The sequence below is a fragment of the Tenrec ecaudatus genome, chromosome 2 (assembly GCF_050624435.1).
Source record: "Tenrec ecaudatus isolate mTenEca1 chromosome 2, mTenEca1.hap1, whole genome shotgun sequence".
NCBI lineage: Eukaryota > Metazoa > Chordata > Mammalia > Afrosoricida > Tenrecidae > Tenrec > Tenrec ecaudatus.
The window spans coordinates 144,003,376-144,025,700 of record NC_134531.1 but is presented as its reverse complement, the minus strand read 5'-3'; the positions used below and the strand labels follow the sequence as shown (position 1 = coordinate 144,025,700).

The window sequence follows — 22,325 nt, the reverse complement described above, 5'->3', positions numbered from 1 at the left end:
CTGTTAATCACGCTTTCTATTTAGAGATTCTGAAAAGATTGTGTAACAGTGTGCCACCAAAAGCCAGATTCGTGGTTTTGCCACACAGCCATCTCAGTGCACCAGTCTTTGGCAAAAAACAGCATGCTTGTCTTGCCCCATGCACCATATTCTCCTGACCTGGCTCCATGTGACTTCCTTTTGTTTCCACAAATGAAGAGGGACATGAAAGAATAGCAATTTCATGTTGAAGAGGTAAAGAAACAAGCAAGGGAGGTGGGGTCAGCCACCCAAACAGATTTGAGTTTGAAATATGTTCCCAAAAATGCATCACAGATTCGATAAATCTGACAAATCTTAAAGTTTTTAATTCTTTAAGAGTCTAGTATGCCTTATTATTTATCTTTTAAAAATATATATGTACCTTTATCTTAATATATCTTTCCTAAACGTAAAAATTTCACACATTTCTTAAATGTATTTCTAGATTTTTTTTTGTTTTTAGAGTAAATGGTATTTATTTCATTCTCTTGTTTCTTTTAAAATGATTGTTTTATTGAGATAATTGAAGAATTGCAAAATTTACTAAAAGATGACAATTTGATGATTTTAGCTTACAGTATAGTACTGTACTCTGTACATACTGATATTTTATCCTCTTTTTAATTAAAATTTTTTTTCCATTTCTGAGTCCAACTGGACTTTTATTTGACACAACACAATATGGTCACATAAACACGACAAACTGAAAAATTAAGGCAGCAAAGACATGGTTCTATCTAATTATAATTAAGTAACAGGAGGGAAAGGCAGTAAATGAATAATGAAAGAGTTAAGCTTGATAGAAGAATTCATTTTTTTTCCTAATGCCCGTACTTGTGGAATTCCCACTCTCTGTTGTCCAGTGGACACACCTGCTGTGTTTTGACCCAGCAAGAGATGAAGTGGAAATGAAAAGCATGGTTACAGACTCCCCACTCAATGGCATACTCTTCCAATGTGGCAGGTGCCTGGTTAGCTTGACCTTCTATGCAGAGACCCATGATGTGGCTCCTGCAGATGGCACAGTTATTAACCACAATCTCCCAAGCCCAGAGGGCTACTGCAGTCCACTTTTTCACTTCAAAGCGCTTCTTGCCAACACCACCGTTGGTGCCGCCCAGGGTATATCCACATCCATCGCTGCCGCCGTTTTGGAAACACATGGTCTGCCATCTCCTCTTTTTTATTTTTATACCGCTAATCTTTTGTTCTTATTTGCTTGCATTGGTTGTCTAGTACCTCCAGAACCATCACATTTAATAATCCTAGTGGCGGTGAAGTTGCTTTTTAAATTTTTTTCTCTAAGTAGGTGTATTTGTAATGTTTTCATGTTAATTTTGATGCTGGCATTTGGTTAAGATACATGCATTTTTTTCTTGTTAAGGAAGTAGCTACTCTTGATATCTAACATGTATGTCATGAATGAATAATGCATTTTAATCAAATGCCTTTTTAGCATCTGTGAACATAATCATAATGGTTTTCTCTTTATAAATGTGATAAATTTTATTAATATATTTTCTTTTAACCCTTCTGTAATTCTAATTAAATTCCACTTAGTCATAGTGTTTTTAGGTACTGCTAGATTCTGTAGTAAATATTTAGGTTTCTTGTATTGACACACAGAAATAAATTGGAAAAAAGATTGAAGTTTTCAAAGATTTTGTCTAGCTTGAATCCACAATCAATGCTCATGGAAGCAGCAGTCAAGAAATCAAAGAATACATTGGGTTGGATAAATAATGCTGCACAGGACCTCTTTAAGGTATTGACAAATAAGGATTTTATTTTAAGGACTAAGGTGCAAAGCCATGGTGTTTTCAACTGCCTCATATGCATGTGAAAGTTGGACATTGAATAAGGGAGACCAAAGAAGACTTTGAATTGTGATGCTGGTGAAGAATATTGAAAGTACCATGGACTGCTTAAAGAAACATCTGTTATGGAAGTATAGCCAGAATGCTTCTTAGAGTTGAGGATGGCAAGACCACATCTGAGATACTTAGGACATGTTATCAGAAGAGACCAGTCCTTGGAAAACGACATCACTTGGTATAATAGAGGAGCAGCAAAAAAGAAGACCTTTTATAAGGTGGATTTACACAGTGGCGCCAACAGTGGGCTCCAACACAAAAACAATTATTAGGTTGACACAGAATTCTGGGGTGTTTTGTTCTGTTGTATAGAGGGCTGCAATGACTTATAATTCATTCTATTGCACCTAACAACAACAGTATTTTAATAATTTTATTAGGCCCTCTTACAGATATCATAACATTCCATAGTTCATTCACATCAAGCAATATTGTACAATTGCTACCATAATCAGTTTCAAAACATTTTCCTTCTTGAACTCATTAATATCAGCTCCCCTTTCTCCCCTCCCTTCCCCACCATACCCCCAGGAACCCTTATTTTTTTTCCTATGATACTTTTTTTTGCCATATCGTACACATTCCAGTATATGCGTTCACATAGAGTTATGTTGTTCAATCCCATTGAGTTACATAGTCATCAATGCTATCAGCTCTCCATTCTTTGTGTCCCCCTTTTACATACCCTCAGGAATCATTACTCCTGGTACTTTTTCTGAAGGATTATCTTTCTTGACTTTCATGTACTGGATGATCTTAAGTATAGAAATGAACAAGCATAAATCTAACATGATTAATGAGGTAAAGTAAATAAAAACCATAATAGAAAGGGGAGGCAGTATTAAAAAGCTAGAGGATAGTTTTATTGTTCATCAGTGCCATACTGCACCCTGGATCATCCCTTGAGTGTCCACTACATTCATGCTCCCCTTCACATTGTTTTGGTTGCTTAACAACATGATTTTTAAATAAGCACAAGTTTTGTAATGTGTGTTTTGGTGGGTTGCAAACTGTGAAGGCCAGTACCTTAATTTTTAGAATTCACAGAAAAATACCTGGACTTACCAATAAAATTTCCATAAAATCTATTCATGATTTAACAGTTATTAGTGATGTTACCCTCACAAACTTAAAATGATTCATGTCTTCTAAGTACTAAGAAACTGCTAGAGTGTAGTCACCTTAGAAATGGAGGCCTGGAAGTATTCCAAAAATCTCTAATTTATTATCATGAAACCACATCAATTTTGACTATACAAGGGGGATAGTGGACTAGTTTGCGTGGCCCAGCCAGTTAAAGCACTAGGCTACTTCCAAAGGTTACAGCCTTGAAAACTTTGTGGAGCAGTTCTATTCTGTACACGTGCTGTTACCATGAGCCTGCAATAACTTGCTGGCAGCTAGCAACGACAATAGTAAGGCTTGCTAAACAAAAGTTCAAAGTTGAATAGGGAACTTTTACCTTATTTAAATTAAGTAAGCATACTTGAACAGAACTAGTTGGGAAGATGCAGAATTCAGCACTATATTAGTTATAGTAAGTGTCTTAAGGAATGGATGGAGACCAGAGAAATTACTAGAAATGCCCACCAGAGTTATAACAGTAGCTCATGGCAGCATGCCCCAAAAGACCTGATGGCGCTGGTAGTGTTACTTTGCTATGAGTGCTGCTGCAATTACTGACATCACCACCACCACCATAGTTGAAGTTTTGCTGCAGATAGACCGAAGGCATTGTGCCTTTGGATCTCTAGACTGCTGCTTCCATGAACATTGATGTGGATCCAGTCAAGACAAAATCTTGGATAACTTGAATCCTTTCTCCATTTATCATGATGTTTCCTGTTGGTCCAGTTGTGAGGATTTGGGTCTTTACATTGAGTTGTAATCCATACTGAAGGCTGCAAATCTGATCTTCAGCAGTGCTTCAAGTCCTGCTCCCTTTCAGCAAGCAAGGTTGTATCATCTGCATATTGTAGGTTGTTAATAAACCTTCCAATCCTGATGTCGAATTCTTCTTCTTAAAATCCAACTTCTCTGATGATTTGCTCAGCATACCGATTGAATAAGTATAGTGAGAGGATACATACCTTTCTCGATTCTAAACCGAAACCTTGAAGTGTTCCCCATCTGTTCTCCTAGGCTGTCTGGCTTAATAGAAATCAGCTTCTGCATTTAATCTATTGCTTCTAGGTTATTTTGTCTGAAGGGTACAGAGAAAATTCAGCTTCATAGATAAATAGTTGAAATAGGTAGGAAGATTTAAGTGGCTTTTTCAGATAATTATGGACTCTGATATTAAACAAAACTAGTTAAATGGCAGTGTTTTGTTTGTTGTTTTTAAAAATCATTTATTGTGGACTCTTTCAGCTCTTAAAAGAATCCATACATCAATTGTATCCAGCACATTTATACATAGGTTACCATCATTTTCAAAACATTTTCTTTCTCACTGAGCCCTTGGTATCAGCTCCTCTTTTTTTTAAAAAAAAAAAAGATCTTTAAACTTTTTTTGATTCCCCCCCCCCCCCATGATTAAAGGATTTATTAAGAAAGTTAACAAGTTGTAATGCCAGTGGTAGTAGCTTTGAGATAATTTTATTGGGGGCTCTTATAACTCTTGTTACAATCCATACATCAATTGTATTAGACATATCTGTACATATATTGTCATCACTCTTTTGTAGACATTTACTTTCTATTAAACCCTTGGGATCAGCTCCTCTTTCCCCATCCCCACCCCACCCGACCTCGTGACGCCTTGATAGATTATAGATTATTGTTATTTTCATACCGACCGCTGTCTCCCTTCCTCTCTGGTTTTCATTGTTCTTCCCTCTGGAGGGGTGTGTGTGGTTATGTGCCATTCATTGTGATCAGTACCGCCTTCTTTCCTGTATCGCTACTCCCAATCCTGTTGCTGGATTCTATGTGTTCCAAGCTTTATCTCTTGCCTGTACCTATGTGCATGCTCCAGTTCAGTTCAGAGTGGGAAACAGCACTGGGGTCATGATAGTGGGGGTGGGAGTGAGGAAGCTTCAAGGAACCAGAGGTTTATTGAGTGATCCATCAGTGCTCTACTGCACCCTGATCCCTTCCCTACGACCCCACATTCTACGACCCCTCTGTGGGGAGATGTTCCATTGTCTACAGATGGGCTTTGGGTCTCCACTTTGACTCCCCTCATTCTCACCAAGGTGTTGTTTGTTTGTTATGAATCTTCTGGTGCCTGTTACCTGGTCCTGATGATACCTCATGTTCACACCAGCTGGTATGCTTCTTCATGTGGGCTTGTTGCTTCACTGTTGGATAGCTGCTTATGTAACTTCAAGCCTTTAAGATCCCAGACACTATATCATTTAATAATTGAGCACCATCCGCGGTCTTCACCACATTTGCCTTTGCACATCCATTTTGTCTTCAGCGATCGTGTGTGTGGGGGGAGGGAGTGACAGGCGGTGAGCATCACAAAATGCCATTTTGTTAGAACAAAGTGTTCTTGTATTCAGGGGGGGTATGAGCTGAGGCCTAAGGCCCATCTGCAGTCTCACTGTATTGCCTGATAAGTACATGTACATAAGTCAATACCTCTATTTTTATGGATTAATGTATTTATATAAATACACACCTCTGTTAATATCTCCATCTATAGCTTTACTTCCTAGAGCTTTCCTCTGTTATCTTTGGCCCTCCTCCTGGCCCACCATCATGTTCCCCCTTCTTCCATCTATTAGTACTTCCTCTCAGCTAGATTGATGTTGCTCTTATACCCACAGGATCTCTACAACCTCCTAGATGTTGGTTTTAACTCCCTAATTGTTCCCCTGTCATGGTATTGTTTGCTCACCATACCCTTCCCCTTCCACTTTCTCCCCCCAAGACCTTCTGGGGTCATTGGCCCTGTTGCTTTATCCCCGAGCTTGCTTCCCATGTCTGTCTTACATAAGTAGGCAAACCAGCAATGTCCTACTCCAAACAATAAGAAACAAAAGGTTGACCAAAGAAAAAGAGAGGAAAAAAAACAACCAACATAGTTGGCCTTTATGAATCTTTTCTTCTATACTTACTCTGCTGATTATACTTACTTTAAGAGACTTGTGTTATACTTGTCCTTTTGTGTTTGACTGACCTTGCTTAGCACAATTTCTTCCAACTCTTCCCATGAAACGTGTTTCATGTGATTGGCTGTTCTTTTTTGTGATACATAGTACTCCATTGTGTGTATGTGTCAGAGTTTACTAATCCACTCGTTATCAATGGAAATTTAGGTTGTTTGCAACTCTTTGCGATTGTGAATTGCACCAAAATAAACACTGGGGTACAGAGGACTGGTTGTGTTTTATTTCTTACCTCTTCTGGGTATATGCCCATTAGAGGGATAGCTGGGTCATAAGGTAGATCAATTTATATTTTCTTTAAATATTGCCAGGTTGTTTTCCTGTCTCTACATATCTGCATGACCACCAGCAGTGGAGGAGAGTTTCTATATTTCCGCCACACCTCTAACATTTGTTGCTCTCTGATTTTCTGATTTGGGCTAACCTCAAGGGTGTTAGATGTATCTCATGGTTGTTTTAATTCACATTTCTCTTATGGCTAATGATTGGGAGTACTTTCTCATGTGTTTATTGGCCATACAATTCTCCTCCCTAGTTAAATTTCTTTCCAGTTCTTTTGCTAAGTGGAAGTTTTGTAAAAATATAAGACTATTAGAAGAATTGAGCTTCTTGTTGAATTTCAAAGCTGTTCATAAAAATACAAAGGTTTTGTTATTTTGTTATAGTGCACAGGGAATTTGTATTAGACTTGCTAGGCTTTTATTTAGTGGGAGAGCCCAAGTGAGTGATACCACAAAGTCCAGTGGAAGATGAGGGAATGGCCTTTTGTGTTTCTAAGTGGCATACCCCAATCCCCTCATTATGAAAGATAGTTCCTATTTCAACTATGCCTAATAAGTACACCTTTTAAAGGTATATTTGAAATAGGAATGATGAAAATATGACCATTCTATTACATGCTGGCAGGTCAACAACCTGTTTGTGGCTGAGGATTAAAATAGAAGCAGTGTTGATGAGTGGAATAAGAGGACATTTTGAGAACAAAAAATCTTATCATAGTGAATGAGGCAGAGTGCGAAATGGAGACCCAAAGCCCATTTGTAGGCCACTGGACATCCCTTACAGAAGGGTCTCAGGGAGGAGACGAGCCAGTCAGGGTGCTACGTAGCAATGATGAAACATACAACTTTCCTCTAGTTCCTACATGCTTCCTCCTCCCCCAATATCATGATCCTAATTCTACCTTACAAATCTGGCTAGACCAGAGGATGTACCCTGGTACAGATAGGAACTGGAAACACACAGAATCCAGGGCAGATGATCCCTTCAGGGCCAGTGGTATAAGTGGCCATACTGGGAAGGTAGAGGGAGGAGGGTGTGTTGGAAAGGGGGAACTGATTACAAGGATCTACATATGACCTCCTCCTCCCTGAGGTATATGGACAACAGAAAAGTGGGTGAAGAGAGACATCGGACAGGGCAAGATATGACAAAATAATAATTTATAAATTATCAAGGGTTCATGAGGAAGGAGGGATCGGGGAGGGAGGAGAAAAATTGAGCTGAATCCAGGGGCTTAGGTGGAGAGCAAATGTTTTGAGAATGATGAGGGCAATGAATGTACAAACGTGCTTTACACAATTGATGTATGTATGCATTGTGATGAGTTGTAAGAGCCCCTAATAAAACAATTAAAAAGACAAACATAAAAAAAAATGACATTTTGAGGAGGAATAAATTTTACGGAAGACGAAATGTGATAGTAGTAGTGTCTGTTACATTATAGAGATAAATGCAAGTTGCCTGACTCAGGTTTTGAGGGAGGATAAATTACTCTATAAAAAGAGATTCCAATATCTTCAAAGTAAATGATAGCTAAAGAAGGGCTTTGGTCAACCTGTAATCTAATACTCCTACTTTAGATTGGAAACTCCCTCGCATGTCATTGTAGGCTGCTCCATTAATGCAGTGATGGTGTTCTTTTTTTGTCAGTCTGTAGGTATATTGTTAGAGCCATGCAGTGACCGAGGTGATCGTGAAGACGGCTGTTTTGAGAGGTAAGCATTTTCTCTGTTGTTTTTGTTAATTAACAATTAGTTTGAGAAATTATATAACCACTCACAAACTTTGTAGTGAAACTATTAAGTGAATCCATTATAGCATGCAATTTAGATAATCTCAGAATCAAGGGTCTTGTTAATCTTAGGCATAGAGACTAGTAAATACTCAGAAGGATGTAGGTTCAGACAAAAACACTAGTTATAACTTGGGAATTGATCAGAAAAAGAGCAATCTTTTTGGAGATAACCTCAAACTTATCTGCTGATTTATACAAAAGTTAGGAATTTATTGATCTTCTGAATGTGTTTCAGTGAGAAATTGCTGTGTCCCAGTACAGTATTATGCATCTTGATACGGGCTTTTATTTCTGGTTAGTTGTAATGGGAAAGGGGATTACCTGAACCATTGCGTATTTTAACTGGGCAGCATATGCAGGGTCTCAATAACTACCTGTTCTTTGAATAGAAGTTTTCTAGTATAATAGTTTTTTATTTAAATTCAGAGTAGGATTTGCGTGAGTTACCTTTTGTATCATTCTTTAAGACTCTGTTAAGAAATACAGCTTTCTTAGAAAAGATTATTTGATAGTGTGAAAACACACCAGTAATAAAGTTGCAAGCTAAACTATATATAGTTGAGACATCACAGATAGCATTACTAAATTGTGATGATATCCTGTTGGCAAGGGTAAACTTTGCGTTAATGCCACTGTCTTCCTTAATTGTTAATAGGAAACCTATTTCCTGAAGGTAAGTAAATTCTTTGGAGCCATGTCTCTGGAGCTTCCCCATACTCTGAAGGTCCACAGATTTTCTGCTTACAGCAGTCCCTTGTGCTTCCTTTCAGGAGGCAGGAATGATCCTCTTCCAGCCCAGGGAGTATTGGAGCTATGGGCTGAAGATATAAGATTAACAGCATTAACAGGCATCCCCAGAATGATGACATCTGGATTTGGTAGAACAATAAGGATCCATTTAGTGAGGACTCAATCTTTTTTGGAAAAAACTGTTTCCTCTTCAACTTGTACATCGGTTAGCAAACTTGTTTTTGGATCCACAAAGTTACACTGATTAGATAGTTTGCATTTTGCATGCTTAACTCATGTGTCTCAAATTTAAGTGACTAGGTCTTTTTGTCTACTAGGATAGAATTTAGTTCATTTCATCATTTTGTTCCCACTCTAAGGAAAGAAATGCCTTTGAGCTTATCAGGGAATTTGTTCATTTCTTATACTCAGCAAGAAGAAAGTAGTTGAATATATGAGGGAGATAACTTGCCAAATCTAACTCTCTTTTGAATTCTCACTGTTACGATCAGATAGAAGATGAACCTACACTTATCACAAAGTTGCCACATTGTCTTAGTGGTTACACGTTGAGCTGCTAATCTCGAGGGTGTCAGTTTGAAACTACCAGCTACTCCATGAGAGAAAGAATGAGGCTTTTTACTCCCATAAAGAGTTACAGTCTTGGAAACCCACAGGGACAGTTTTATCCATAGGGTTTCTGTGACTAAGAATTGATTTAATGTCAGTGAGTTTGAGTTTAAGTTTTTTGAGGAATATTGGTGACCTACTGTTAATACAGGATGCTTTTGTGACCAATAAAATAGGAACATTTATGACATTTTGCTATAATACTGTTTTAAATAGGGATTAGTTTTGTGGGAAAGTAAAAGGTGAATTGAAATCTTTTAAAATTTCCTTTTACGTGTCACTGTTTGAAAGAGACATTTAGAATTAACCGTTGATTATGATCGAACACTCAGATTTATCATAAATAAAGGACCTCGTGCTTTAAAAGATAAAAGAATGCCCTAGAATGAGGCGGAGAATAGAGCTGTTGTGTTAAAATTAATCTTTATTTTTACAAAATATCTTATATTTATGCAGCCATTATTTTTGGTTTCTATTATGACTTTTTCCTTTTAAAAACTTTGTTTTGGGGGTGTGGTGGTGAGAGCAAACATTACTTAATTTTTCCAAACCTGAAGTGGTTCTGTGGATCTTTTCAGTATTGTGTAATTTTCAGATATAGGGCTCCAAAGAATGAGCATATGTCCGATTTTTATTTTCTTGTCTCATATTATAAATTCTGACTACATTAGAGAAGAGAGGAGTCTAGGTAAGAAATCTGTGATGCTAATAACCATCTTATTCTTAAAACACTAATAACATTGCTTATATTTTTAGGAAAGAATATTTGTCATTTGACAGTGGTAGATTATCACACTTGATTCTGGTAAGAATTATTATCTTAAAATGTTGATATTAAAAATATGATTTATTATACCTTGTCATTAACTCTTGGGTTAAATAGGTTTCAGAGATTAAAATACAAGCACTCTTACTAAATGTTTCACACTTAAGAAGCAACCTCAGTATGCCATATCATACTTGGTTATGGAAACACTTTTCTTAATTTGGAATATAAACTTTGTTAATTTCCAGTAAAACCTGTTTTAAAATTGCGTATCTGTATTTGAAAATAATTTACAAAAGTGTACCATTTGTCTATATAGGCATCATAAGTTAGTGAGGACTCACATGTATATGTGCTACTTGTCGTTTAATCTGGGTGTAAAAAGCTTTGTGGTTGTGAAATGTATTCTTTATTTTAAAATACAGGAGTCTAGTAGCAAGATTTGTGATTTGAATGCCAACACTGAATCAGAAGTGCCAGGAGGTCAAAGTGTTGGTGTTCAAGGGGAAGCAGCATGTGTCCAAATTCCACATTTAGATCTGAAGAATGTTTCTGATGGTGATAAATGGGAAGGTAATTTTACCCACACACATTTTTCCTGATAAGCTGTTTGTAACTGAAGTTCTCCAAAACAGTGAAATTACTGGCCTTTTCTGGACAGCTTTATTCATCTTGGTCTCTGTTCTTCCTTTCATATTAAGTTTAGAGAGTAGTATTTGCTTCTACATGCACTCCTCACAGACATGGTTGGGATCTAAATACCAAGTCATTATGTAAAAATGGCATTATATGCAAATGAGAATGATCACATCAGATCACAAAATAGGATCACTACATCAGTACATAACTGCCAAACCAGTGAGAATCATTACCTAGCCATATTGATACCCAACCTGAACCATCGCAGCGTGTAGTACTTTTGCCTCACACCTGAGCATTCATTACTGCCAGGCATACATCATCAATAATGTGCAAAATAGTTGGATAGATTTTTTAAATCTGGTTGTAATGCAAAATCTCTGATAATGAGATAGTCAAGAAATGAGCGGATATATTCAAAATATATTAAGACAATTCTCTTGTCTGAACCAGAGGTTCCTATTTGAACATTGAATTTGAAAATGGATATTAGAACTGATTAAAAATAAAATCACCCTGAGAGAAGTTTTGGTTAGTAGTGAAGCCACATGCTAAAGACATCTCCTAGTCTGTATTTAGAGGTTTGCACCTCATCATTTTAAATAGGACTTAGATAACTACCTTTCTGATCTTCAGCAGTCCTTCTAAGAAAATATTAAAACATGGCCTTTTATTATTCTAGTATTAGGGTATGAAAATAAGGTGCTGATCATTTTTACAAAGGAGAAAAGAAAGAGGTTTAAATTTCATAAGCATGCGTATCTGTCAAAACTCAGCATTCACTGAATTTTATAGTTCATATAATTTTTTCGTAAAAAGAAATAAGGCAAAACCTATAAAAAATACTGAACTATAGTGAATTGTTTATGTATTCTGCAGTATTTAGTGGGGGAAGTGTACAGATAATTACAATTTACTTTTAAATCCATGGGAAAAAATAGATGATCAATGGAATGGATTAATATTTACATAAAACAAATCCAGCAAGCATTAATATAGAATCTAGTGATGGGCATACCAATACTTACTGTAAACATTTTTAAATTCTGCTGTATAGTTTCTATATTAAATAAAATTTCAAATAAAATGTTGGTGGAGGAAACACAAGCAGTACATTAGAACCCAGTAGTCCTGGCTCGCTCACTCAGGTATGCGTTTGCTCACTTGGATGAAAGTACCTGGGTTGTCTCCTCTTGCCTGTTTTCTGATATGTATGATGGCAATAACAGAAATGATTAGGATGCCTTGGGCTCCTTTTATCACCTTAAGCTTACTCAGCTGATCATATTGGGAGGTTTTCTTTTAAGTTCTAGCAATTATTTTTAAAGCCCCCAACCAAATCTCTGTCTTTGCCAACCTATTTCTGTCTACTCAGTGCCCCCCCCCTTTTTTTGGCCTCAGTGTTTTGCATTCCCAATACCATATTATGTGTATTAACTCAGACTAAATCTGGGAGTTGTCTTTGCTTTGCTCTGGGTTACTCAAGACGTTTGGAATTCATAAAGATGCTCTCCAGATTTAGGGGTTAAGTTAATGATGGTGGTGAAGATCAAATGTCCTTTTTAGTTATTTATCCCCCCAAAGTTGTGGTCAATAGCACATTCCCAAAGCCTTAGTAGGAAAATTACTTTTGAAGATGAGCCTGGGATTCTCAAGCATCTTCCTTTTAGAGGATGCAGATAGTAAACAGCCTTTTACAATCTTTAGTCTGGAAGTTCTAATGTTCAGTTCAAGCATAGAAGAACAATTATTTTCCATTGTCAGAAGGTGATTGGACATTCTCTGTGTAACTTTAAACTTTCTAGAGGCTTGAGGCACACCTCTTTCCCCTACCTACACACATAACACATGTGCACAGGTGAACCTGACCAGAGGACTTTTGTATTGCTGTCAGTCCACTCCCTATATCTTGTGACGGGGAAAAGGAGGTAGGTAGCATTGGTCCTCTCTGATTTTCATTGCCTGGACCACCGTATTATCCACCTGCTTCAACAGCAGTGACTAGTCCATGCAGGCTTCCTACTATCTCTTCCAAAAATTGGAATCCATGACACTGAGAACGCCAAAGATAATAGGTAGCTAAGGAAACTTTTTTGCCATGAGCCCTGCATATGCTCAGAAGACCAGCTAGTTAACACACTACAACTCTCCAAATTTGCTACCGATCCAAAGACTTGTATTTCCAGAACTAAGAGTTAGGATATTTTAAATAGAAGCCTCCCTTAAGAGACCAAATTACTTTAGACCCTGGGTACCTTGGAATCACAAATTTACTTGTTTGATATGACTTAGTAAAGAACTGGGACTATTGCTAAGTTTATGGTCGTTTTTGTAATTATTCAAAGAATAATTAACAGAATACAGTTAGCAAGCAGGTAGCACATAACCACCACCAACATGAATTGGTAGTACCTTTTAAAAGGTCTTGGCTTTTAATGCAAATGAACACCATCTTTCCTTCTGAATTTCTCTTGCTTGCTCTGGAATGGAAATACAATAGGATATTTTCAAAGAACAAAGTAAGGGAGGTGTTAATTCCCTCTTCTGTCAAATCAACAGTGCTGAGAACCTCCCAACAGTGTTTGGTTAAGGGTTTCCATTTCTTCAGTTTTATGCTTGAGTTTTAATAAAACAGCACTAGTTTGATTTTTTTGCCTTGTTTGCTGAAAAGGAAATGTATGTTTGTGTGTGTTTTTAAAGTTTTGGTTAGTAGTAATTTCTTTGAATAAAGTTTTTGAGCAGAATGCTTAACTGGTTTTAGGGAAATATTTTTGGTACCTTTGGCTTTGTGTTATGTGTATGGTTTGTTCTGACTGTGCTGTGTGTTCACTTTAGTATTTTTGCCATTTTTTTCCATTTTATTAGCGTCATGCCCTATCACTTTCCCCCTCATTGATTTCAAAACAATGCATCTGCAGAGAGATGGGGAGGGTAAGTATGGTTCACCATAGTTTAGTGTTTTGTTTTTTTTTTTGTGCCTTTTTACGGTTCACTTTATTTATTAGCCCTTCTCCTGCTGCCCCTATGCCCTGGGAACACTGTTTGGGGTCAAAATGACACCCAGAGAAAATTGTTTTTGTTATTTCCCTCTTTTCTTAAAACAGGAGATTTCATATAAAATATTTAATGCCAGTTACTTATTTGCTGGGAAGCAGGTACAAGGGTTTCTTTGAAAGCCATTTTACTGCTGGGCTTATTGTGGGATTGCACGCTTTGTACCCAATATTTAGTTAACAAGATTGAGCTGGGCTTTAAAAACTAACCAAATTGTTATCATTACCTTGGGGGGTGTGGGGGGTGGAGTAGTGTCTTAAATTGCTAATGCATAAATACTAAACTAAATTACTAAAGCCAACCCTTAGCTATTTTGTGGGGAAAAAAACACTTTTGAATTTTGACACTGTCAAGTTACTTTGCATTAAAAAGTACTTAAAAATTCATTTTCCCCCTATTATTGATATCCATACATCAAAGTTTTAAATTGTATTTATATATAAAGCTAATAGGTAAATGAAAAAGCTTTTTCCTGCCACCTGTTTATATTGATGCTTGAATTTAATTTGTGTATTTGGGATATGTTGTAGATTTTGTGTATGTACTCTTAAATGTAATTAAACCTTAGGGGTGCAAAGACTTCAAATATGTCATCTTGACTTCATATTTGAACATATAAGTTAACTCTCATAAAATAAATAAATATGCAGTTGTATAGGTATTAAATAGACATCCCCATAACAGAAGATAACTACCATAGTTTAATGTTAGAGACCAGATGATATCAGGTGAGTTAGCTGCACATTTTAAAATATTCGAGTTTTTCTGCAGTCACATAGCCTTTTTGTTAGTGTTCTTTATAGATGCAGACATGGATGTTTCTGCAATTTTTATCATAGCTACTCAACAGTGAGGGACAATTTATTCACCTGACAGGATATGGCTCTTAAGCTTAATTATTTCTTAACTGAGGACTATTGAGTGTTTGCTATTTCCAAATAAAGACTTTGTCCTACTTAAAAAATAACCAGTACCATTCAAAAGAGCTTGACAGTGTCTTTTTTTGCTTTGCCACTGGGTTCAGAAATAAAAAGGATAAATCCTTTTGTGAAAATAGAAATCTGAACTGAAAAATTAAATTCAGCTAATTATATAAAATTATCATTTATAGTAGGCTTTCTAAAGGTCCTAATAGTTCTTTTGTTTTTTAAAAAATGTGAACAACTTTATAATGATAAAGATTTAAAGAACACATAGCTGAATCTTTGTAACTTTATTTTCCATGTGGAATCAAGAGACCCAAGGTACTAGGTACAATTCTTTGTATTTGTTTTGCAGATCCATTTCCCGCTTTCAAGTCTTGGCAAGAGGACTCTGAGTCTGGAGAAGCTCAGCTGTCTCCACAAGCTGGAAGAATGAATCATCATCCTTTGGAAGAAGACTGTCCTCCAGTATTATCACACCGTAGTTTAGATTTTGGACAAAGCCAACGTTTCCTACATGACCCTGAAATGTTGGATTCCTCATCTAAAGCACTTTCTTTTGCTAGGTATCGTGGTTTTATACTTATAAGAGCCAATTCCTATTGAAGTGCCCAGGTCTTCTGAGCCAGTCCTCCAGACTTATGGTTCAGCACTTTCACCCTGCCTTCAGGAAGCACAGTTTTGTAATTTTCTTGGCCCTTCTCTACTAAATACACATTTCGATGAAGGGGTACATAAATGTAAAAGTTTCTTCTCTTTTTTGGGGGGGGCGGGGGTTGTGTTCAGATAAACATTTCCTCACAGTACACATTAATGCTTTCTTTCATGAGTAAAATATAGGAGTTACCGAGTGGAACTCATCTGTTCATAATGGTTTTCTTTCTTGTCAAAACTTTAAATTGATCCTGAATGTCAGAACACTGTCTTGCAGTCTGAATATGTCTGAGTATCAAAACAGCTTAGAACTGCTTGGTATCTTTGTTTCTTCTCAGCCTTTGCACAACTTTTGAATGATTTTCAGCTGTTATGTGATGACCACGTTACTTAATTTTGTGATCGTTTTACTCTTGCATCCTAATTTTAGGGTCTTAATTTAACTTTAGAATTAAGCTTCTTGATAACGGTGTCATGTTATATTAGGGCATGATAAATAAGATGATAAGAATGAGATTAATACAGTGCTCACCTCTTATTTTAATTCAGGACTCGAAGATCATCCTTTAGTTTAAAAGATGAAAAAAGAGAAGACAGATCACCGTATCAGTTGGTCAAGAAATTTCAGAAAAAAATCAGACAATTTGAAGAACAATTTGAAAGGGAAAGAAATAGTAAAGTAAGTTCATAATATTTTTCCATCTGAACTATATGTAATATTAGAACTGGGATGAGAGTCTTTGAAGGGCATTGATTTAGCGCTGTCCTGAGAGAGAAGGAATCTGATGAGATGCCCAGGGACATAAAGATCACACGACTCTGAGATCATATAGATCTGTATTGTGGTATCTATACATTTCTTTCTTTTTTTTTTTTCACACCAACAGCCTTACATCATTTATTGTTAAACTTGATTAGGAAGCAAAAAACCAACGAATAAACCAGATTATTTGCCAATAGAAGTTCAAGTCATCAGATGGGGACAAAATTTGAGCCTGGGAAAATGCGGCCATGCGTGCCACCCTTCAGGGGGCTCCTTACAGCCCCAGCTTGGTTCTTCTCCAATGTCTTCTCTTGGAGTTGTACCTGATTTTATTACCGGTTTTCATTCGAATCCATTGGGGAATGGGCCGATTCTGCTTCTGTTTCTTGGCCAGGAATCTCTTGATCCTAAAAGTCTTATGAAACGACATGGTGAAGTCGGAGCACCACCGCACTCGGGGTGGCAGAGAAACGGAGAGAGGGCTCTATACATTTCTATTGGCAAACAAATTTTAGAATTTTTAAAGCACAACTTTTATATTGACATAGCATATTAAAGCTATTTCTGTTCCTTCCAAAGCCACATGTACTAATAAATTTGTGTATGCTTATGTACATGTGTTATTAATTAGAACATGGGAAGTGGAAAGAGTTCAAATATGGCTTCTGCTATTTAGTTGGACCCTACCCTGGACGAGCTTTACTTAAATATTTTTACCTTTATGCTTAAAAAAAGATAAAATGAGGACTGAGTGAAATCTGTGATATGGGAATTATAAAATACTATTTGGATCTAAATTACCAGTAATATAGGCATTGCTTACTACACACAGGTGTCAGTGATTCCTTTCCTTAAATTTTCAGCCCTCCTACAGTGACATTGCAGCCAATCCAAAGGTATTAAAATGGATGACAGAGCTTACCAAATTGCGGAAGCAAATTAAAGGTATAAAATGTGCCATGTTTGTCATATATTTTCATATTTTAAAATGTCCTTTATATTAAGGCTTATGGAAACTATAGTTGTAATTTTTGATAAATTTTAAAGTTTCTTTTTGTACTTTTGTTAAAAATGGGTTGCATAATACGATATGGGCAAATTTAGTATTATACTTTTCAAAATGATGTCTTATGTTTTTATTAGTAATATTTTAAAAGGTGCCTTATAGTACACATTTGCAGATTAGCTATAGTTTATCTGAAATATATTTTAAATTTTTGAGCAGTTTGTTTTTGGTAGGCATTTTATTAGACATTTTGGTGGTTATTTCATTTAAGACTAGTCATATCTAATCAAAATTAAATGCTGTGCTGAAAGACAAATTTTCTTGAATTAAAGAAATTTTTGAAGCTTTTCTTGAAGCTAGGACTTGTATTTCTGTTGACTTAGAATAAAGTTCTTAAGATATATGCCTTGTGGACATTTAGTGAGTTTTTAAAAATAATTTTTAATACTTAATCTCTGTGAGGTATGAGTTTATTCTCTAAAGCACATTTGAACTTATATAACAAAAATTTAAAATTTCTTGAGTGCCTTGTCCTTTGTGTAGACTCTGGGGATATAGCAGTAAACAAGACAAAACACCGTGGATTGACACTCTGCCTGCAACAGTGGGCTCGTGCACAGGAACAATTGTGAGGATGGTGCAGGAGTGGGCAGTGTTTTGTTCTGTTGTGCATAAGGTCACTGTTGTCCGGAACCAATTCGATGCCACCTAACAACTGTCATGGAGTTTGTATTCATGTTTAAAATAAGTTCTCTTAACTTTTCTTTAGGATTTTGGTGCCCCACCACCACCACAATTCAGTTAAGCATTTCCATATATGTTTCTAAGCATTAGTTAATATCATTACCTTGATTAGTATTAGTGGCCTCCTAAGTAATTTCTCAGTTTTCTTCTACTGTAAGTGTTCAATAGTCTGAGCTCTGCAAAGCAGGTAGGATTACCTTTTGGAAAAAAAATATTACTTAGGTACATGCCTGTATTTAGACCTCTGTAAATGCTCCTTTGTCTCCTAGTTCTTTCTTTCTTTCTATTTTTTTTTCCTAGTTCTTTCTTATATTTTCTTTTACTTTCCTTTTGTCTCACTAGCATGTTCAGCCTTCATTTGGATTTCAATAATTCCTCTCAGTTACATTGCCCTTGATCAAGTCCTACCAGGCCTCCTGTGCTCTCCTCACCATCAGTTTTTGATCACTTGTTGTTCCCTTGCCCGTGGTCATGTACATATATTTATAGGTTTAGTATTAAGGTAGCAGATGGACACTGGGCCTCTCTACTCAAGTACTCCCTCAACGCAAGAACAGTTTGTTCTATTTAACCTGGCATCCATGATGCTCACCTTCCCGACATAATCCCTGAAGACAAAGTGGGTGCTTAAGCAAATGTGAAGAAAGCTAATGGTGCTTGGCTATCAAAAGGTATAGCATCTGGGCTCTTATAGCCTTGAAGATAAACATGTGGCCATCTAGCTGAGAAGCAACAAAGCCCACCAGCCTGTGTGATCACGAAGTGTCAATAAGTTCAGGTACCAGGTACCAAAGAGCCCCCCCCCAAAAAAACTTATGTCATTGTGAATGAGGGGGCAGAGCAGAGTGGAGACCCAAAACCCATTTGTATGCAATTGGACATGCCATTACAGAAGGGTCATGGGAAGGAGATGAGCCAGTCGGTGCAGTATAGCACTGATGAAACATACAACTTTCCTCTAGTTCTTTAATGCTTCTTCCCCCCACTATCATAACCCCAATTCTACCTTACAAATCTGGCTAGACCAGGGCATGTAAATCTGGCTAGACCAGGTAAAACTCCTCAGGGCCCAAACTGAGAGTAGCCATACTAGGAGGGGAAGGTGGAGGGGAGAGAAAGGGGGAACCGATCACAATGATTGACTACAATCCCCTTCCAGGGGGATGGACAACAGAAAAGTGGGTGAAGGGAGACATTGGTCAGTAAGACTTGAAAAAATAATTTATAAATTATCAAGGGTTCATGAGGGAGGAAGGAATGGGGAGGGAGGGGCAAAAAATGAAAAGCTGATACCAAGGGCTCAAGTAGAAAGAAAATGTTTTTAAAATGATGATGGCAACAAATGTACAAATGTGCTTGACACAATGGATGGCTGTATGGCTTGTGATGAGTTGTACGAGTCCCCAATGATTTTATTTAAAAGAATAAATAAAACTAGCAAAAATAAAAAATACTATTACTTTAGTGGGCTTCCCTCTCCACTTATGATATAATTTAAACTCCATATTGTGACCTTTAAAGCTTTGTACACTTTGGTCCTTAACATTATTCACACCAGTTTCTTCTCTTTTATTGTGTTCCTTAAACATGCTAGTTCTTTAGAGCTTTTACATAAAACTATTGACTCAACTGGGGAAGAATGTTCATTTCTAAAATCTAATATTATAGGTGTGTTAGGCTGTCTTCTATAGAGAAGCAAAACCAGTGCACACACAGAAATTTATATAAAAGAATGGCCTGTACAGTTGTAGAAGCAGGCAAGTCCATCTTAGTTTCAAATCCATGGGTTGTGGGCTGATAAACCTAGGAACAGCAGGCATATCACAAGCTTCAGAGGATGATGGATCCAAGGTTAACTGACCAGTTTTTGGCGGGAAAGGTGAATGAATCTTGGATTGTCAGAGAGTATTGCAGGAAGTTGGTCCAAGTCCAAAGAACCTGAGGTTGATGAGCCAGATTAAGGATCCAGACCCAGCAAAAAAACAAACAAGCTTTCCACCAAATCAAACTCGCTGCCATGAGTCCATTCTGACTCATGGTGATCTTCTAGGTAGAACTGTCCCCGAGAGAGTTTCCAACACTGTAACTTTATGGGAGTAGAAAGTCTCATCTTTCTCCTACAAACTTTCCAGGGTATCTACTTGTATAGGAAGTAGGCCACACACCAAAGGAAACCTTTTCATTATTTTAGGACTGTGACCTGAGTAAAGGAGTTACGCTTTACCCAAATTCTTACAACTGCTTGGCTGCTCACTGGAGATTCCATTATGGAGTTGATTACATTGTTAGGTCACACTTCCTATTAGGCTTCAACTGTCAAACCACTAAGAATCCTGGCCCTGTCAAATCGACACAAAACCTAACTATCATACTACATAAACTCCTTGTTTTATATTCAACGTGGATACTAACATCTAGGAGAAGCCTTTTCTTTCAATCCCATCCATTGGAGCTGTTCTTCCACAAAACACACCCCTTTCAAAACTGATACCATCGTTTTTATAGCATTTACCGCTCTTTGAAATGATTTTGTTTTTAATCTGATTGCTTGGTTATTGTTTTCCTTCCTGAATGCACCCTTCATGAAAACAGGTAATTATTAACTGTTTCATTTATTTTGGTATCTACAGTGTTTAACACAGCATCTTTATAGTAGATTTTCTGTGTATATTGGCTAAAAGATATTTAATTGTATTGAGGGCTTTTAAAGCTTGTGGAAAAATGGTATAAAAAGATAGAATTTTTTCCCATGAACTTAAAAAATCTTGTTACTTTCCTTGCTGTCTGTATAATACAAATAAGCCATATGGATTTGAAATTTTCAAGATTATGTGCTTTTACTGTATTGTCTTATGCTATAAATCCTGTTTACTCTTTTAATTACATGTTAACTAAATTCATAATTATTGATCCATTCTCCTGGTTCTGAAATGCAGATGCAAAACACAAAGGCTCTGATGGAGAATTTATACCTCAGACACGTCCACGTAGTAACACTCTTCCAAAAAGCTTTGGTTCTTCTCTAGACCATGAAGATGAAGAAAATGAAGATGAGTCCAGGGTCATTCAGAGGGAGAGGAAACCATCTAAGGAAGCAACACTTGAACTTATTCTGAAAAGGCTGAAAGAAAAACGTGTTGAGAGGTGTCTTCCAGAAGATATCAAAGTAATTTTGAGCTGTGGTTTTTGCCCAGAGTAGTTTGTGAAAGAATGCTGCCAACACACCTTTTCTGTTATTCAGTCAAGTTCATGCCGACTGCATTGTGGGCAAAGCACTTGGCAACCAAAATCAATTATCAGGAAATTTGCTGAGAGAGCAGAGGTAGATGGTCTCAGGTGAACGTCTAATCCTGACAACAGAGAACATACTTCATAGTCTTTAATATTGGTGTTTTTCTCTCATGTACAGAAGTGAATTAATAAATTTAGTCCCTTGTCCTTGAATTACTGTTTTTGAATTTTGTTTTCCTGCCTTACAATCCTCACTGTCTATAAATAATTTTGATTAGATTAGCTTTACTTTTGATTAGATCAGACTTCTTATGGAAAGCTTTAACTTTTAAGCTTGAGATTGTTGAAATCACAGTGTTTTACAGAGATACAATTCTTAGTCGCCCTCTACTGAATGTTTATAGTCCAAAATGATACTTGTTATAAAATACTATCCAGTGAATTTTTCAATCCCATAATTTCTGATAAGAGACAGGGTGGTATTAACTCAAAGTTCTAGGACTGCAATAGAGAGTTGATTTGGTGTCGTGTTACAGAGGTTCTTTGGGATGCTACTAGGTGATCCAGTGAACTATGTGGGGAGGTTTGTGAATAAGTTTGTGAAGCCTGCTATTTAGAATATGAAGAGTAGTATTTCAGTGTAAAGAAAGTGCCAACCTAGATGAAGGGGAACTAAAGCCATAGAGTAGAATTTTAGGTACAAATTGACATTGGGCTTTTTGTAGGATTTTTCCATTGTGCTATCAGATTTTGTTAGTAGTTTAAGAGAAATTGGAATTATACTTTGATGTGCATGTGTGTGTCTTCGTAACCTTGGTACTAATAAAAGACCATATGCAACATTAAATAAAATAACTTAAATTTCTGGGTGCTTACTTTTTGCTAGGCGTAATTTAGCCTACATTAGAACCATACGAAGTAAAGTATGTAGTATTCCCGTTTTTAAAATTCAAGATATTGAACACAAAGGAATTAAATAACTTGCCCAAAGTCACAAATCTAGTATTCATAATTTCTTCAGATAAAGTATAAATCCAGATACCAGTGGGGGTGGGGATTTGATTCCCCCAAAATGTTGTTTGTAAAGGATGAGTTC

At 36.7% G+C, this 22,325-nt stretch overlaps 1 protein-coding gene and 1 pseudogene across 11 annotated transcripts in view; one reads left to right on the top strand and one right to left on the bottom strand.

Annotated features, from left to right (window-relative positions):
* The window catches only part of FAM13B (family with sequence similarity 13 member B), a 97,202-nt gene that overhangs the window by 63,792 nt on the left and 11,085 nt on the right, over positions 1-22,325 (top strand). For 5 of the 11 annotated variants that reach the window (XM_075541604.1, XM_075541602.1, XM_075541598.1 and 2 more), the window contains 8 exons: positions 7,946-8,010; positions 10,206-10,254; positions 10,641-10,788; positions 13,720-13,785; positions 15,187-15,397; positions 16,035-16,164; positions 17,112-17,193; positions 20,935-21,164. In XM_075541604.1, coding sequence (XP_075397719.1) covers positions 7,946-8,010; positions 10,206-10,254; positions 10,641-10,788; positions 13,720-13,785; positions 15,187-15,397; positions 16,035-16,164; positions 17,112-17,193; positions 20,935-21,164 — 981 coding nt within the window. The remainder of the gene's footprint in view (positions 1-7,945; positions 8,011-10,205; positions 10,255-10,640; positions 10,789-13,719; positions 13,786-15,186; positions 15,398-16,034; positions 16,165-17,111; positions 17,194-20,934; positions 21,165-22,325) is intronic. The other 6 variants (XM_075541599.1, XM_075541608.1, XM_075541607.1 and 3 more) reach the window with 3 other exon arrangements.
* On the bottom strand, positions 843-3,630 carry LOC142438850 (E3 ubiquitin-protein ligase RBX1 pseudogene; annotated as a pseudogene).